General features: G+C 41.1%; 1 protein-coding gene across 2 annotated transcripts in view; it reads left to right on the top strand.

Moving 5' to 3' along the window:
• Positions 1-14,346, top strand: part of RAVER2 (ribonucleoprotein, PTB binding 2) — a 79,784-nt gene that overhangs the window by 27,232 nt on the left and 38,206 nt on the right. For both annotated transcript variants that reach the window (XM_008265122.4, XM_008265121.4), the window contains exon 5: positions 10,917-11,043. In XM_008265122.4, the coding sequence (XP_008263344.3) occupies positions 10,917-11,043 (127 nt within the window). The remainder of the gene's footprint in view (positions 1-10,916; positions 11,044-14,346) is intronic.

The following is a 14,346-nucleotide window of genomic DNA, read 5'->3' as shown; positions in this document are numbered from 1 at the left end:
CCCAAATAGCTGCAGTGGCCAGAGCTGAGCTGATCCTAAGCCAGGAGCTTCTTCCAGGTCTTCCAAGTGGGTGAAGGGGCTCAAGTACTTGGGCCGTCTTTTCACTGCTTTCCAGGCGCATTAGCAGGGAGCTGGATTGGAAGTGGAGCAGTCAGAACTTGAAGTGATGCCTATAGAAGGGTGCTGCAGTGGCAGCTTTACCTGCTACGCCACAGCACCAGCCTTGAGCTTGTTTACAGTTTTTACCCTAGAACTTAGCATAAATTTTTGTTGATTGAAAGAAGGAGTACACTTTAGAAGAAATTGAGAAAGACTTTGTGATGAAATTGACGTATGAATGTGACCTGTAAGAATGGATGAGATATTCACATGTGTCATGGGTAGAAGATGGAATTGCCAGATAAATACAAATTTTTCCATGAGACATAATAAAAAAATTATCTGAATTCCAAATCTAACTGAACATTTTCGTGATTTTTCTGCTAAATTGGGTGACTGTAAGGGACACACCACTCAAGCAATAGTGGGAGCTGAGTTACATGCTTGGTGGAGTGGTCCGTGGTCTTGCTGGATGTATTAGGGGAGGTAGGTGATTTAGGTTGATGCCAAGGCAGGGAAGACTATTGAATGCCCAAGGAATTTTAGGTAGATTTTGTAAACATTAGGGAACTTTAAAATAAGCCCTAGTTCACTGATTTAACTGCTACCTCTTTGATCTGTGAATAGCAAGTAATGATAGAATAAGAGTCATGCCATCAGGAAATCAATCTGAAAGGGATTTAAAGGTGAACTAAGAGAGGGAAGGTTAGAGGAAAGTGGATCAGATGAGAGATTTTGTATCTCCCACCTTGTTCCTGCTCTAACTCCTTGACCTTACCTCTGGTCCTAGATCCCTGTTTTTTTTTTTTTTTTTTTTTTTTTTTCCCCTTTGTTTCCTTGCAGGTTCTTCTGTCATTCTTAGATCTATGCTTGCGTAATTCACTACTTTAGCCATTAGTTCACTGGTAAAGTATTATGTGTAATATTTCTGTATAATTTTGGTATATATCCTTTATCAAGTTTTCTGAGTATTTTTTTGAAAAATTTTTTATTTAGAAATAATTTAAGAAAATTTACAAAGACACGAGTTTCCATACACTCCACACCCCATTTATTTTATTTTTTCCCCAAAGATATCTTTTTTTTTTTTTGACAGGCAGAGTGGACAGTGAGAGAGAGAGAGAGAGAGAGACAGAAAGGTCTTTCTTTTTCTGTTGGTTCACCCCCTCAGTGGCCGCTGTGGCTGGCATGCTGAGGCCTGCACACAGCACTGATCCGAAGCCAGGAGCCAGGTGCTTCTCCTGGTCTCCCATGCAGGTGCAGGGCCCAAGGACTTGGGCCATCCTCCACTGCCCTCCTGGGCCACAGCAGAGAGCTAGACTGGAAGAAGAGCAACTGGGACAGAATCTGGCGCCCCAACTGGGACTAGAATCTGAGGTGCCTGCTCCGCAGGTGGAGGATTAGCCTATTGAGCCACAGTGCTGGCCAGATATCTTTTTTTAATGAGTACATATTTCATAAGTACAACTTTAGGAATATAGTGATTCTTCTGCCATACCCCCCCCTTCCTTCTCCTCCCTCTCCATTCCCAGTCCCATTTTCCATTAAGATTCGTTTTCAATTAACTTTATACACAGAAGACCAACTCTGTACTAAGTAAAGATTTCAACAGTTTGCACATACATACACACACAAACACAAATTGAGAAACAAGTTTCACAGTTAATTTTCATAAAACAACTCATTGAAGACAGAAGTCCTGCATGGGAAGTAAGTGCACAGTGATTCCTGGGTTTGACAATTAACACTCTTAAGTATGATGTCAGTGATCACCCGAGGCTCTTGACATGAGCTGCCAAGGCTGTGGAAGTCTTGAATCCACAGTCTCCATCAGTATTTAGACAAGGCCACAGGCAAAGTGGAAGTTCTCTCCTCCCTTCAGAGAAAAGTACATCATTCTTTGATAACCACTTCATTCCACTGGGTTCTCTCTCACAGAGATCCTTCATGTAAAACTTTTTTTTTTTTGCTACAGTGTCTTGACTTTCCATGCTTGGAATGTTCTCATGGGCTTTTCAGCCAGACCAGAATGCCCTAAGGGCTGATTCTGAGCTCATAGTGCTGCTTAAGGCGATTGTCATGAGTTTGCTGTGTGGACTGCTTCCCATGTTGGAATATTCTCTCCTTTTTAATTCTTTCTCTTATTATTAGCACACATTTGATCTTATTTTTATGATCCCTTTAAAACTTAATCCTATCTAAATGATCACTTTAACACTTAAGATGGCATATTGACTGCCCAGCACCCAGCTTAATGAGATTTGTGATCCCATGGCAAGTTTTTTTTTTTTTTTTTTTTTTATTTGACAGAGTTAGCCAGAGAGAGAGAGAGAAAGGTCTTCCTTCCGTTGGCTCTCCCGCCAAATGGCCGCTACAGCCGGAACTACACTGATCCGAAGCCAGGAGCCAGGTGCTTCCTCCTGGTCTCCCACGTGGGTGCAGGGGCCCAAGAACTTGAGCCATCCTCTACTGCCTTCCCAGGCAACAGCAGAGAGCTGGACTGTAAGAGGAGCAACCGGGACTAGAACCCGGTGCCCATATGGGATGCGGGCACCGCAAGTGGAGGATTAACTGAATGAGCCACGGTGCTGGCCCCCCATGGCAAGTTTTTAAACTGTGACCTTAGAAGTAAGTCTGTAGGAATGTATACAGAACTACACAACTTTACAGTTACAAACTTCTCCTCCCTCTCTTATTCCCACTCTTATTTTTCTACTGAGATCTATTTTCAGTTGACTTTATACATGTGTGATTAACTCTATGCTAAGTAAAGAGTTAAAACAAAAATAATATGGAGGAGAAAAAAAAAAACCTTCCTCAACAGCCAAGACAAGGGCTGTTTAAGTCATTGATTCTCAAAGTGTCAATTTCACTTACACATATTTCCTTTTAGGTACTCTGTTAGTTATCACAGATCAGGGAGAACATGTTGTATTTGTCCCTTGGGAACTGGCTTATTTCTCTAAGTATGATGTTTTCTAGATTCATCCATTTTGTTGCAAATGCCTGGATTTTTAATCACTGTGTACTATTCTATAGAGTACATATCCCATAATTTCTTTATTCAGTCTTCAGTTGATGGGAATTTAGGTTGATTCCATGTCTTAACTATTGTGAATTGAGCTGCAATAAACATGGAGGTGCAGATAACTATTTTATTTACTGATTTCATTTCTCTTGGGTAAATTCCCAGGAGTAGGACGGAAGGGTCATCTGGTAGGTCTAAATTCAGATTTCTGACGTATCTCCAAACTGATTTCCATAGTGGTTTACAAGTTTACATTCCTACCAACAATGGATTAGTGTCTTTTTTTCCCTACATCCTCGCCAGCATTTGTTCTTTGTTGATTTCTTTTTTTTCTTTAAAGATTTATTTATTTTATTTATTTTTTTTTAAGTTTTTTTTTTAAGTTTTTTTTTTTTTATTTATTTATTTTTTTTTGACAGGCAGAGTGGACAGTGAGAGAGAGAGAGAGAGAAAGGTCTTCCTTTGCCGTTGGTTCACCCTCCAATGGCCGCCGCTGCAGCCGGCGCACCGCGCTGATCCAATGGCAGGAGCCAGGAGCCAGGTGCTTTTCCTGGTCTCCCATGGGGTGCAGGGCCCAAGCACCTGGGCCATCCTCCACTGCACTCCCTGGCCATAGCAGAGAGCTGGCCTGGAAGAGGAGCAACCGGGACAGAATCCGGCGCCCCAACCAGGACTAGAACCCGGTGTGCCGGCGCCGCAAGGTGGAGGATTAGCCTATTGAGCCACGGCGCCGGCCTAAAGATTTATTTATTTGTAAGAGTTACAGAGAGGTAGAAACAGAGAGAGGGGTCTTCCCATCTGCTGGTTCACTCCCCAGATGGCTGCAATGACCAAAGGTGCGCTGATCTGAAGCCAGGAGCTTCTTCTGGGTCTACGAGCTGGATCGGAAGAGGAACTGCTGGGACTAGAACCATTGCCCGTATGGGATCCCAGCACTTCAGGCCAGGGCTTTAACCCACTGTGCCACAGCGCCAGCCCCTGTTTGTTGATTTCTGTATGAAAGCAATTTTAACTGGGGTGAGGTAGAACCTCATTGTGGTTTTGTTTTCCGTTTCTCTGATGGCTAATGATTCTGAACATTTTTTCATGTGTCTGTTGGCCGTTTGGATTTCCTGTTTTGAAAAATGTCTAAGTCCTTTGCCCATTTCTTCACTGGGTGGATTGTTTTGTTGTGTAGTTTCTTGTTCTCTTTATATATTATTATTAATCCTTCATCAGTTGTACTGTTTGTACATAATTACTCCCATTCTGTCGGTTGCCTATTTACTTTGCTGAGTATTTCTTTTGCAGTACAGAAGCTTCTCAATTTGATGTAATTCCATTTGTTAATTTTGGCTTTGATTCCCTCTGCCTCTCGGGTCTTTTCCAAGAACTCTTTGCCTGTGCCAATGTCTTGCAGGGTTTCCCCAATGTTCTAATAATTTGATGATATCATGTTGTAGATTGAGGTATTTAATGCATTTTGAATGGATTTCTGTGTAAGGTGTAGGGAAGGGGTCCTGCTTCATACTACTTTTTAAATTTTATTTTAAAGTCACAGTTACAGAGAGAGAAGGGGAGGCAGAGAGAGTCTTCCATTCGCTGGGTCACTCCCCAGTTGGCCACAATGAGCAGAGCTGTGCCAGTTGAGTGGACCTGCGCCGATCTGAAGCCAGGAGCCAGGAGCTTCCTCCGGGTCTCCCATGTGGATGCAGGGACACAAGGACTTGGACCATCTAATACTGCTTTCCCAGGCCATAGCATAGAGCTGGATTGGAAGTGGAGCAACCGGGTCTGGAACCGGTGCCCATGTGGGATGCCCACTGCAGGCTGTGGCTTTACCTGCTACACCACAGCGCCCCCCCCCCCCCCTTCATACTTCTGCATGGGGAAATCCAGTTTTCCCAGCACCATTTGTTGAAGAGACTGTCCTTGCTGTAAGGATGGGTTTTAGTTCCTGGTCAAATATAAGTTGGTTTTAGATGTTTGGATTGATTTCTGGTGTTCTATTCTGTTTCATTGGTTTATCCATCTGTTTTTGTACCAGGACCAGGCTGGTTTGATTATAATTGCTCTGTAGTATGTCTTGAAATCTGGTATTGAGATGCCTCCAGCTTTGTTTTTGTTGTATAAGTTTGCTTTAGTTATTTGATGATGACTCTTTCCATATGAATTTCAGCATCATTTTTTCCAGAGTTGAGATGAATGCCTTTGGTATTTTGATTAGTATTGCATTGAATCTGTAAATTGCTCTTAAAAGAATGGACAGTTTGAAGATATTGATTCTTCCAATCGATGAAAGTAGCAGATTTTTCTTTTTTTTTTGGTATCCTCTTTTTTTTTTTTTAAGATATATTTTATTTATTTGAAAGAGCCACAGAGTGAGGTAGAAACAGAGAGAGAGGTCTTCCATCCGCTGGTTCACTCCCCCAGTGGCTGCAATTGCCAGAGGTGAGCTGATCTGATCAGGAACCAGGAGTTTTTTCCAGGTCTACCATGTGGGTGCAGGGGCCCGAGGACTTGGGCCATCTTCCACTGCCTTCCCAGGCCATAGCAGAGAGCTGAATCAGAAGAGGAGTGACCAGAAATAGAACTGACGCCCACATGGGATGCCGGCGCTTCATCCCCGGGCTTTAACCCGCTGCGCCATGTTGCCGGCCCCTTCTGTTTCTTTCTTTTTTGCTTTGTAATTCTCATTGTAGAGATCTTTGACGTCCTTGGTTAAATTTATTCCAAGGTAGTTGATTTTTTTTTTTTTTTTTGTAGCTATTGTGAATGGCATTGATCTTAGAAGCTCTTTCTCAGCTGTGGCACTGTCTGCAAATACAAAGGCTGTTGATTTTTGTGTGTTGATTTTACATCCTGCTACTTTACCAAACTCTTCTATGTGTTCCAATAGTCTCTCAGTGGTCTTTTGGATCCCCTATCTATAGAAACATGTCATCTGCAAATAGGAACAGGATGACTTCCTTTTTCCTAATTTGTATCCCTTTGGTTTCTTTTTCTTGTCTAATGGCTCTGGCTAAAACTTCCAGTACTATATTGAATAGCAGCAGTGAGAGTGGGCATCCTTATCTGGTTCTGGATCTCAGGGGGAATGCTTCCAATTTTTCCCAATTCAATAGGATGCTTGCTGTGGGTTTTTCATAAATTGTGTTGAGGAATGTTACTTCTATACCCAGTTTTCTTAGAGTTTTCATCATGAAAGGGTGTTGTATTTTATCAGATACTTTCTTTGCATCTCTTGACAGTTTTTGTTCTTCAGTTTGTTAATGTGATGTCTCACATTGATGGCTTTGTGAATGTTGAACCATTGTATGTACCAGGGATAAATTTCCCTTGGTCTGGGTGAATGATCTTTCTGATGTGTTGTTGGTCGATTTTGTAGAATTTTGTTGAAGATTTTTGTGTCTATAATCTTCAGGGAAATTGATCTGTACTCTTTGTCTGTTGCATCTTTTCCGGGTTTAAGAATTAAGGTGATACTGGCTTCATAGAAAGAATTTGGGGGATTCTCTGCCTTTCAATTGTTTTGAATAACTTGAGAAATATTGGAGTTAATTCTTCTTTAAATATCTGGTAGAATTCAGCAGTGAAGCTGTCCAATCCTGGGCTTTTCATTGTTGGGAGGTTCTTTTTTTTTTTTTTTGACAGGCAGAGTGGACAGCGAGAGAGACAGAGAGAAAGGTCTTCCTTTTGCCATTGGTTCACCCTCCAATTGCTGCCACGGCTGGCGTGCTGTGGCCGGTGCACCGTGCTGATCCCGAAGGCAGGAGCCAGATGCTTCTCCTGGTCTCCCATGGGGTGCAGGGCCCAAGCACTTGGGCCATCCTCCACTGCACTCCCTGGCCACAGCAGAGAGCTGGCCTGGAAGAGGGGCAACCAGGAAAGAATCCAGCGCCCCAACCAGGACTAGAACCCGATGTGCTGGCGCCACTAGGTGGAGGATTAGCCTATTGAGCCGCGGTGCCGGCCGGGAGGTTCTTTATTACTGATTCAGTTTCTGTCTTGGTAATGGGTCTATTTATGTTTCTGTGTCTCCATGGCTTAATTTAGGTAGGTTGTATGTGTCTAGCATTCCATCTGTTTCTTCTACATTTTTCAGTTTATTTGCATACAGCTCTTTGTAATAATTTCTGATAATTCTTATTTTTGTGGTGTCCTGTTACATTTCCTTTTTCATCTCTAATTTTATTGACTTGTATCTTTTTTTTTTTTTTTTTTTTTTTTTTTTGCTTAGTTGGGCCAATTTGTTTTTTCTTTTTTTTTAAAAACCAGTTCTTGGTCGGTGCCGCAGCTCAACAGGCTAATCCTCCCCCTTGCGGTGCCGGCACACCGGGTTCTAGTCCCGGTCGGGGCGTTGGATTCTGTCCCGGTTGCCCCTCTTCCAGGCCAGCTCTCTGCTGTGGCCCGGGAAGGTAGTGGAGGATGGCCCAAGTGCTTGGGCCCTGCACCCCATGGGAGACCAGGAGAAGCATCTGGCTCCTGCCTTCGGATCAGCGCAGTGCGCCCGGCCGCGACAGCCATTGGAGGGTGAACCAATGGCAAAGGAAGACCTTTCTCTCTGTCTCTCTCTCACTGTCCACTCTGCCTGTCAAAAAAACAAACAAAAAAACAAAAAACCAGTTCTTTGTTTTGCTTGTGTTGGTTCACCCCCCAAATGGCTGCCATGGCTGGCATGCTGTGCCTATCTGAAGCCAGGTGCTTCCTCCTGGTCTCCCATGCGGGTGCAGGCACCCAAATACTCGGGCTGTCCTCCACTGCTCTCCCGGGCCATAGCAGAGAGTTGGACTGGAAGATGAGCAGCTGGGACTAGAACCCAGCGCCCATATGGGATGCTGGTGCCATCTTAATCCCTGCTGAGAGTCTTAAAAATCAAAAGTGGGTACTGAACTTTATCAGAGTATTTTTGTAACTATTGAGATGATTACATGATTTCTCCTTAAGTTGATTAATGTGAGTGCATCACACTATTAAGCCACCCTTTTGTAAACTCTCATTACTGATAGTTTTTTCCTAATGTTTTATTTGATTGGATGGTGTTTAAGTATGTGCGAATGTGCTCATTAAGTGGAAGATGCTTAAATTCCTTTGTATGATCCTTACTTTAGAACTAAGATAACATGATTTCATGAAATGATGTTCATATCTTCTCTCCTCTCCTATTTCTTGGATCAACTTGAATAAAATAAATGTTTGAAATTTTGAGAGCTGTTATCTATAATCTAAGTGGACATGAAGTCCTTGTGTCCTTTTCAGAGGGAAATTTTGACATTACACATTTATGTGCCAAAATTTGTGAGATTTGTGTAATCCAGAACTTTTTGATACTTAAATAATAGCTTAGTTGAATATAGAAATCTAGATTTAGAGTTCGTTCCTGCAACACTTGGAAAATATTAATTCATTATCTTCTTGAATCTAAATATCGATGCTTTAAAAAAAGAGGATAATATTAATTTTCTTCTTGTTTCACTTTACCTTTGATGTTCTTAAATTTCATGCCAGAATATGTGGTTAGGTCTGTTTCTCCTTATACATTACATTTGGGACACTGTGAACCCTTTGATTCTGTGTTCTTTAATTTTTTTTCAAAGTAATGGGAATTCTAAGCAGTTATTTCTTAAAAGATTTTCTGTTTTATTTTCCAGCATCAGTCATATATATATATATGTATGTATGTATGTATGTATATGTGTGTGTGTGTGTTACACTCCTGCCTTTATCCTTTTGTCAGCTTGCTTTTTATTTGCATTTTCCGTCTCTTTTACCTGATCTTCTGGATCGCTATTTTGTTTTTAGTCACAAATATCCCATTTAACCCATTCTTAAAATGTAGGATAGAGGTTAAAAATAATATTTCATAGATTTCTTTAGTTTTCTCATTGGTAGGGTGAGGTTAATAATACAAACCTTGTTGATCTGTGTTTGAGGGTTAAATACTCTAAAGGTAAAATCCTGAATAATGGTGAGTTGATAGTGTCTCAGCCATTTCATACGTAGTATTTCTCATTGGTTCTTTTTTTGACTGCTTGTCTTTGTTTCCTGTAAACAATAAAAATTCACTATCTTTTTTAGGATTTCTATTTATTTGGCATTCTATTTCCTGTCTGTTAATTCTGCTTTTTCTCTTACAGATTGTCCAGTTTGTTAACTTCATTTTTTAGTGATTATATTTTCCAGATATCTAGCTATTTTTTTTCTATGAATATATATTTCCTGGGTATCAGCTTCTTTGTATATGTCAACATTTAGAGGTTGGGGTAGGGAAGGACACACCTTCCCTAAAGAGCTGAAGACTGGTCTTAGCTGAGGTTTGGGAAGGCAGACAGGGACCTCAGGGGCAAAGATACTCTGCCTTTAGCTTCTGGACTTGGCTACAGCTCCCTTCCCACACCAGCTAGGCATCCCTGCACCTGAGTGAACCTTTATTTCTCCACTCCCATCCCTGCCCTTTCCAGGTTCTGCCGCCTTCAGCTCCTAACTCTTCTGCCATGCACAGTGGGTGCAGAAGAGGAGAACTGAGAAGGTTGGGGAGATTCGAATTAGATTTTCTGTGACCATCTGTTCTACCTGCACCCAGTGTTATCCAGCATGCACTGTCTGCTTATGTACCACTCTGCTCTTAATTCTAATCAGTATGGCTGCCACTAGGCTGTTGCTGAACTGACACTTCAGTCTTCACTTCCTTTATTTTTTTTTTTTTTTAAGATTTATTTCTGTATTTGAAAGGCAGAATTGGAGAGAAGGAGATCCATCTTCCATCCTGGTTCATTCCCCAAATGACTGTAATTGCTTGGGCTGGGCCAGGATTCTAGAACTCCCAACTGGGTCTCCCATGTGGGTTGCAGGGGCCCAATCTCTCAGGCCATCTTTCTGCTGCCTTCCCAGGCACATCAGCAGGGAACTGGATTGGAAGTGGAGCAACCAGGACTGGAACTACCACTCGTGGGATGCCAGCATTGCAGGTGGAGGCTTAACCCACTGTACCACAATGCTGGCTCCCAGGCTGGTTTTTAAAACTGAAACCGTTTCCTAGGAAGTTACCCAATAACATGTATGTAAATCTAGTTACATGTATGTAAATAAAGGTATTCATCTTAGTTTCATATTGGAGGATTAAGGTAATAAAAACCTTCCTGTAAGGTAATTCACATTATTACACTTTTAGGTCTATGTAACAATAATATTTTTCTGTAGGATCAAGGTATTTGTTATGTTTCTACTTATTTATACGTATATATTTGATTATTTATTTGAAAGACTACAGAGAGAGAGGAAAGAGAGGGAGAAAGAGACTTGCCATCCGCTGCTTCCCTCCCCAGATGGCTGCAGTGGCAAGAGTTGAGCCACGCCAAGCCTAGGAGCTTCATCCGTCTCCCACGTGGGAGCTAGGGGTCCAAGCTCTTGGGTAATCGTCAGCTGCTTTTCCCAAGGCTGTTAGCAGGGAATTGGGTTGGAAGTGGAGCAAACAGGACATGAACATAAGAGATGCTGACATCACAGGGACAGCTTTATGCACTACACCCCTCTATTTAGATTTTATGAAGATAATTATTGTGTTAAATTATTAGTCTTCTTGAAACCAATTGGTATTTAAAGGAGAGATTCTGTGAGTATATCTTTGTATAGTAGAACATCTAAGATAATTGAGAACTGTAGAGAGTTTACAACAGATAAGCACCATAAGGCAAATTGTGTTATAAAGTAGATGATATAAGGTGAATGAGATTTCTTTAGGACAGTGTTTAAAATTTTGTCATTTGTACTTATGTATGTTCTAATATTTCTTATTTCTGTATCATCAAAGATGCACAGTAATCAAAAGGGCCTACTTCCAGAGCCAAATCCAGAACAAATTATGAAAAGTTTAAATAACCCTGCCATGTTACAAGTTCTTTTACAACCCCAGTTGTGTGGACGAGGTGTTAAACCAGGTAAGCACAGTGTATATTAAATATAGAATGTTGATGTGAAGTTCAGTGTGCTGCTTTACATATGAAATGTGAAAAATGTATTTGCACATAAAATAATACATTTAAATTATTCTGAAAGTAACTTTTCCTGAACCTAGTAATGAATTTTAATCAGTGGTCTGAGATGATAATGTATTCTGTTTTTGGTTGATGCAATCCACTTACATATTTCCTATTTTTATTGTCACTAATACTTGCTAAATATAAAAGATTCAGATTAGCTCTTAGTTGGGTTGAATTTATATAGGTAATAATTACTACATTTTTTAATAAATTTATTTGCTGGAGAGGCGTAGTTACAAACAGAGGGGAGAGACAGAGAATCTTCCATTCGCTGGTTTACTCTCCAAGTGGCCACAGTGGCTAGAGCTGCGTGGATCCAAAGCTAGGAGCTAGGAGTTTCATCTGGGTCTCCCAGGCAGGTACAGCGGCCCAAATGCTTGGGCCATCTTCTGCTGTGTTCCCAGGTGCATTAACAGGGAGCTGGATTGGAAGTAGAGCAGCCAAGACTTGAACCAGCACCTATGTGGGATGCTGGTGCCACGGGCGGATGCTTATCTTATGCCACAGTTCTGGCCCCCATTGTTACATTCTATATCTACAAGGGGCATAATTCTTTCCCATGTAATATTTTTAGCTGAATTATTTTGTTGAAAATACAGGTCTGTTTCTTCTTTGTTCTTTCCTTTTTTGCTGCAAAATTGTTTCACTTTACAGCAAATGACAAAAGCATTATTTTCTAAGTATTACACAAGTACTTATATAAACATAGATCAATATTTAATATTCTTTATTTGATAAGAACTTCCTTTTTAAACACACAGCTTTACATACACTGAAAGTCTGTTTAGCTTTATGAGTGAGTGATTTTCTAAATTCAGCACTAATATTTAGAACAAATATGTTTAAAGTACATGTATTAAATGTATTTTTCAGTCAGTATGCACTGGTCTAATACCAAAATATGTACTGCAGTTGAATTCTGCCCCTACCTATCTGGACTTCACAAGTTAAGGGCTCATTCTTCCATATGTTTGTTGTCTGTACTTTAGACCCCAGCTGCAAGGTCAGGGGTTCCACTAAACCATCTGCACTTCTGGTCAATTGGCTACAAATTTGAGAGTTCCTCTGATCCCCTCAGGTTCAGTAATTCTCTAGAATGACTTACTGAACTCAGAGAAGCATTCTAGTTAATATTACAGTTTTGTTGTAAAGGATGTAAGTCAGGAACAGCTAATTGAAGAGGTCCTTGAGGCCAGGTTAGGAAGGGTCCCGAATGCAGAGCTTCTATACCTTCTTTCAATTGAATCATTATTCATCTTGTGGTTTTTATTGTAAGTTGGGAGATACTGTGTTCAGTACAAGCTATGAAGAAAATTTATTTCAGTGTTCTAGAACAAAAACATAGTGACTGACAGGAGGGGGTGTTCAACTCTATTAATAATTGTAGCTTGGTTAAATTTTCCTTTCAGTTCTGTAAACTATGTATTTTAACACTTTATTATTTGGTACACATTTAATAAGATTTCATCTCTTGATGATTGGCACCTTTGTTAAGAAATGGCCATTTTTATTCTTGGTTAATGTTCTTTGCTCTGTACTGTTTAAAAAAATATCATTATTGAAAGAGTTGCAGATAGAGGGAGAGACAGAGAAAGATCTTCCATCCACTGGTACACTCCCCAGATGACCACAATGGCCAGTTCTGGGCCAGGCTGAAGCTGGGAGCCAGGAGCTTCAGCTAGGTCTCCCACATTAAGTGGCAGGGGCTCAAAGACTAGGGCCATGTTATGCTGCTTTTCCCAGGGAATTAGCACGTAGCTGGATTGGAAACAGAACAGCTGGGATAGGAAGCAGCGCCCATACTGGATGCTGGTATCATAGGCAGCAGCTGTACCTGCTATGCTATAATGCCAGACCCTCCCCAACCCCTTTTAAAATGGATTTATTTATGTCCTGTTTTGATATTAATATGGTTACCAGTTTTTAAAATTGGTATTGGGGATGGTGCTGTGGTGTAGTGGTTGATGCTGCTGCCTACAGTGCTGGCATTCCATGTGGGTACCGGTTCGAGTCCTTGGCTGCTCCACTTCCAATCCAGCTCTCTGCTGTGGCCTGGGAAAGCAGTAGAGGATGGCCCAAGTCCTTGGGTCTTTGCATCCACATGGGAGACCCAGAGGAAGCTCTCAGCTCCTGGCTGTTACAGCCCATTGGGGAGTGAACCAGCAGATAGAAGACATCTCTCTGCCTCTCCTTCTCTCCGTGTGTAATTCTGACTTTCAAATAAATAAATAAAGTAAATTTAAAAAATAAAGTAAAATTGGTGCTATCATGTCTATGTATATGTGTATAATCAATGTTTTGGAAGTTGCCAGATGGGTTTAAATTTTATGTTATCTTAGGAAATTCCTTTCTCCTGTTTCCTGCATTATTATTGGCAACTCATTGAATAATGAATCTATGACTTGAGTGAAATTTTTAAAATGTTTTGGCATACTACTTAATGTTTCTCACAATAATTTTTTTGAGGAGTTATGTTTTCATTTGCCTTATTACATTGTTGATACATCTACAGCTTTGTAGTTTTATTTTTATTGTTTAAGATTTATTTATTTGAAATTCAGAATTACAGAGACTGGAAAATGGAGAGAGAGAGAGAGAAAGAGAGATCAATTGATTGATTGATCTTTCATCCACTAGTTCACTCCCCACATGGCTGGAATAGCCAGTGCTGAGCCAGTCCAAAGCCAAGAGCTTCATCCAAATCTCTTATGCTGGTGCAGGGTCCCAATTATATGGGACATCCTCTACTACTTTCCTAGGGCATCAGCAAGAGTTGGGATTGGAAGTGGAGCAACCACGACTTGAACCAGTGCCCATATAGGATGCCGCTTCTGCAGGTGGCAGCTTAACCTGGTATGCCATAGTGCCAGCACCTGGAATTTAGATGGTTTGCCCCAGGTTCTTACTATTTAGGAGGGGATGCGTTTTTTTCAGAAACCCAATTCTTTGGACTTCAACTCCAGAATTAAAAATAGTGATAACTCTTTCACTCATGTTATTTTTGTTAGTCAAGTAACATTTTCCCTAATTTTCTATACATAATTGCGTAACATTGCTACATGGAAGTTCTGTTGGTATTTCAGTCCACTCAGAAATGCCCCAACTGGGGCCATCGCTGGGGGTTAAAGCCCTGGCCTGCAATGCTAGCATCCTATATGGGCACGGTTTGAGTCCCAGCTGCTCCACTTCCAATCCAGCTCC

The sequence above is a fragment of the Oryctolagus cuniculus genome, chromosome 7 (genome assembly GCF_964237555.1).
Source record: "Oryctolagus cuniculus chromosome 7, mOryCun1.1, whole genome shotgun sequence".
Taxonomy (NCBI): Eukaryota; Metazoa; Chordata; class Mammalia; order Lagomorpha; family Leporidae; genus Oryctolagus; species Oryctolagus cuniculus.
Note: the sequence above shows the minus strand (reverse complement) of the source record. Positions and strands in the feature narration are given on the sequence as shown.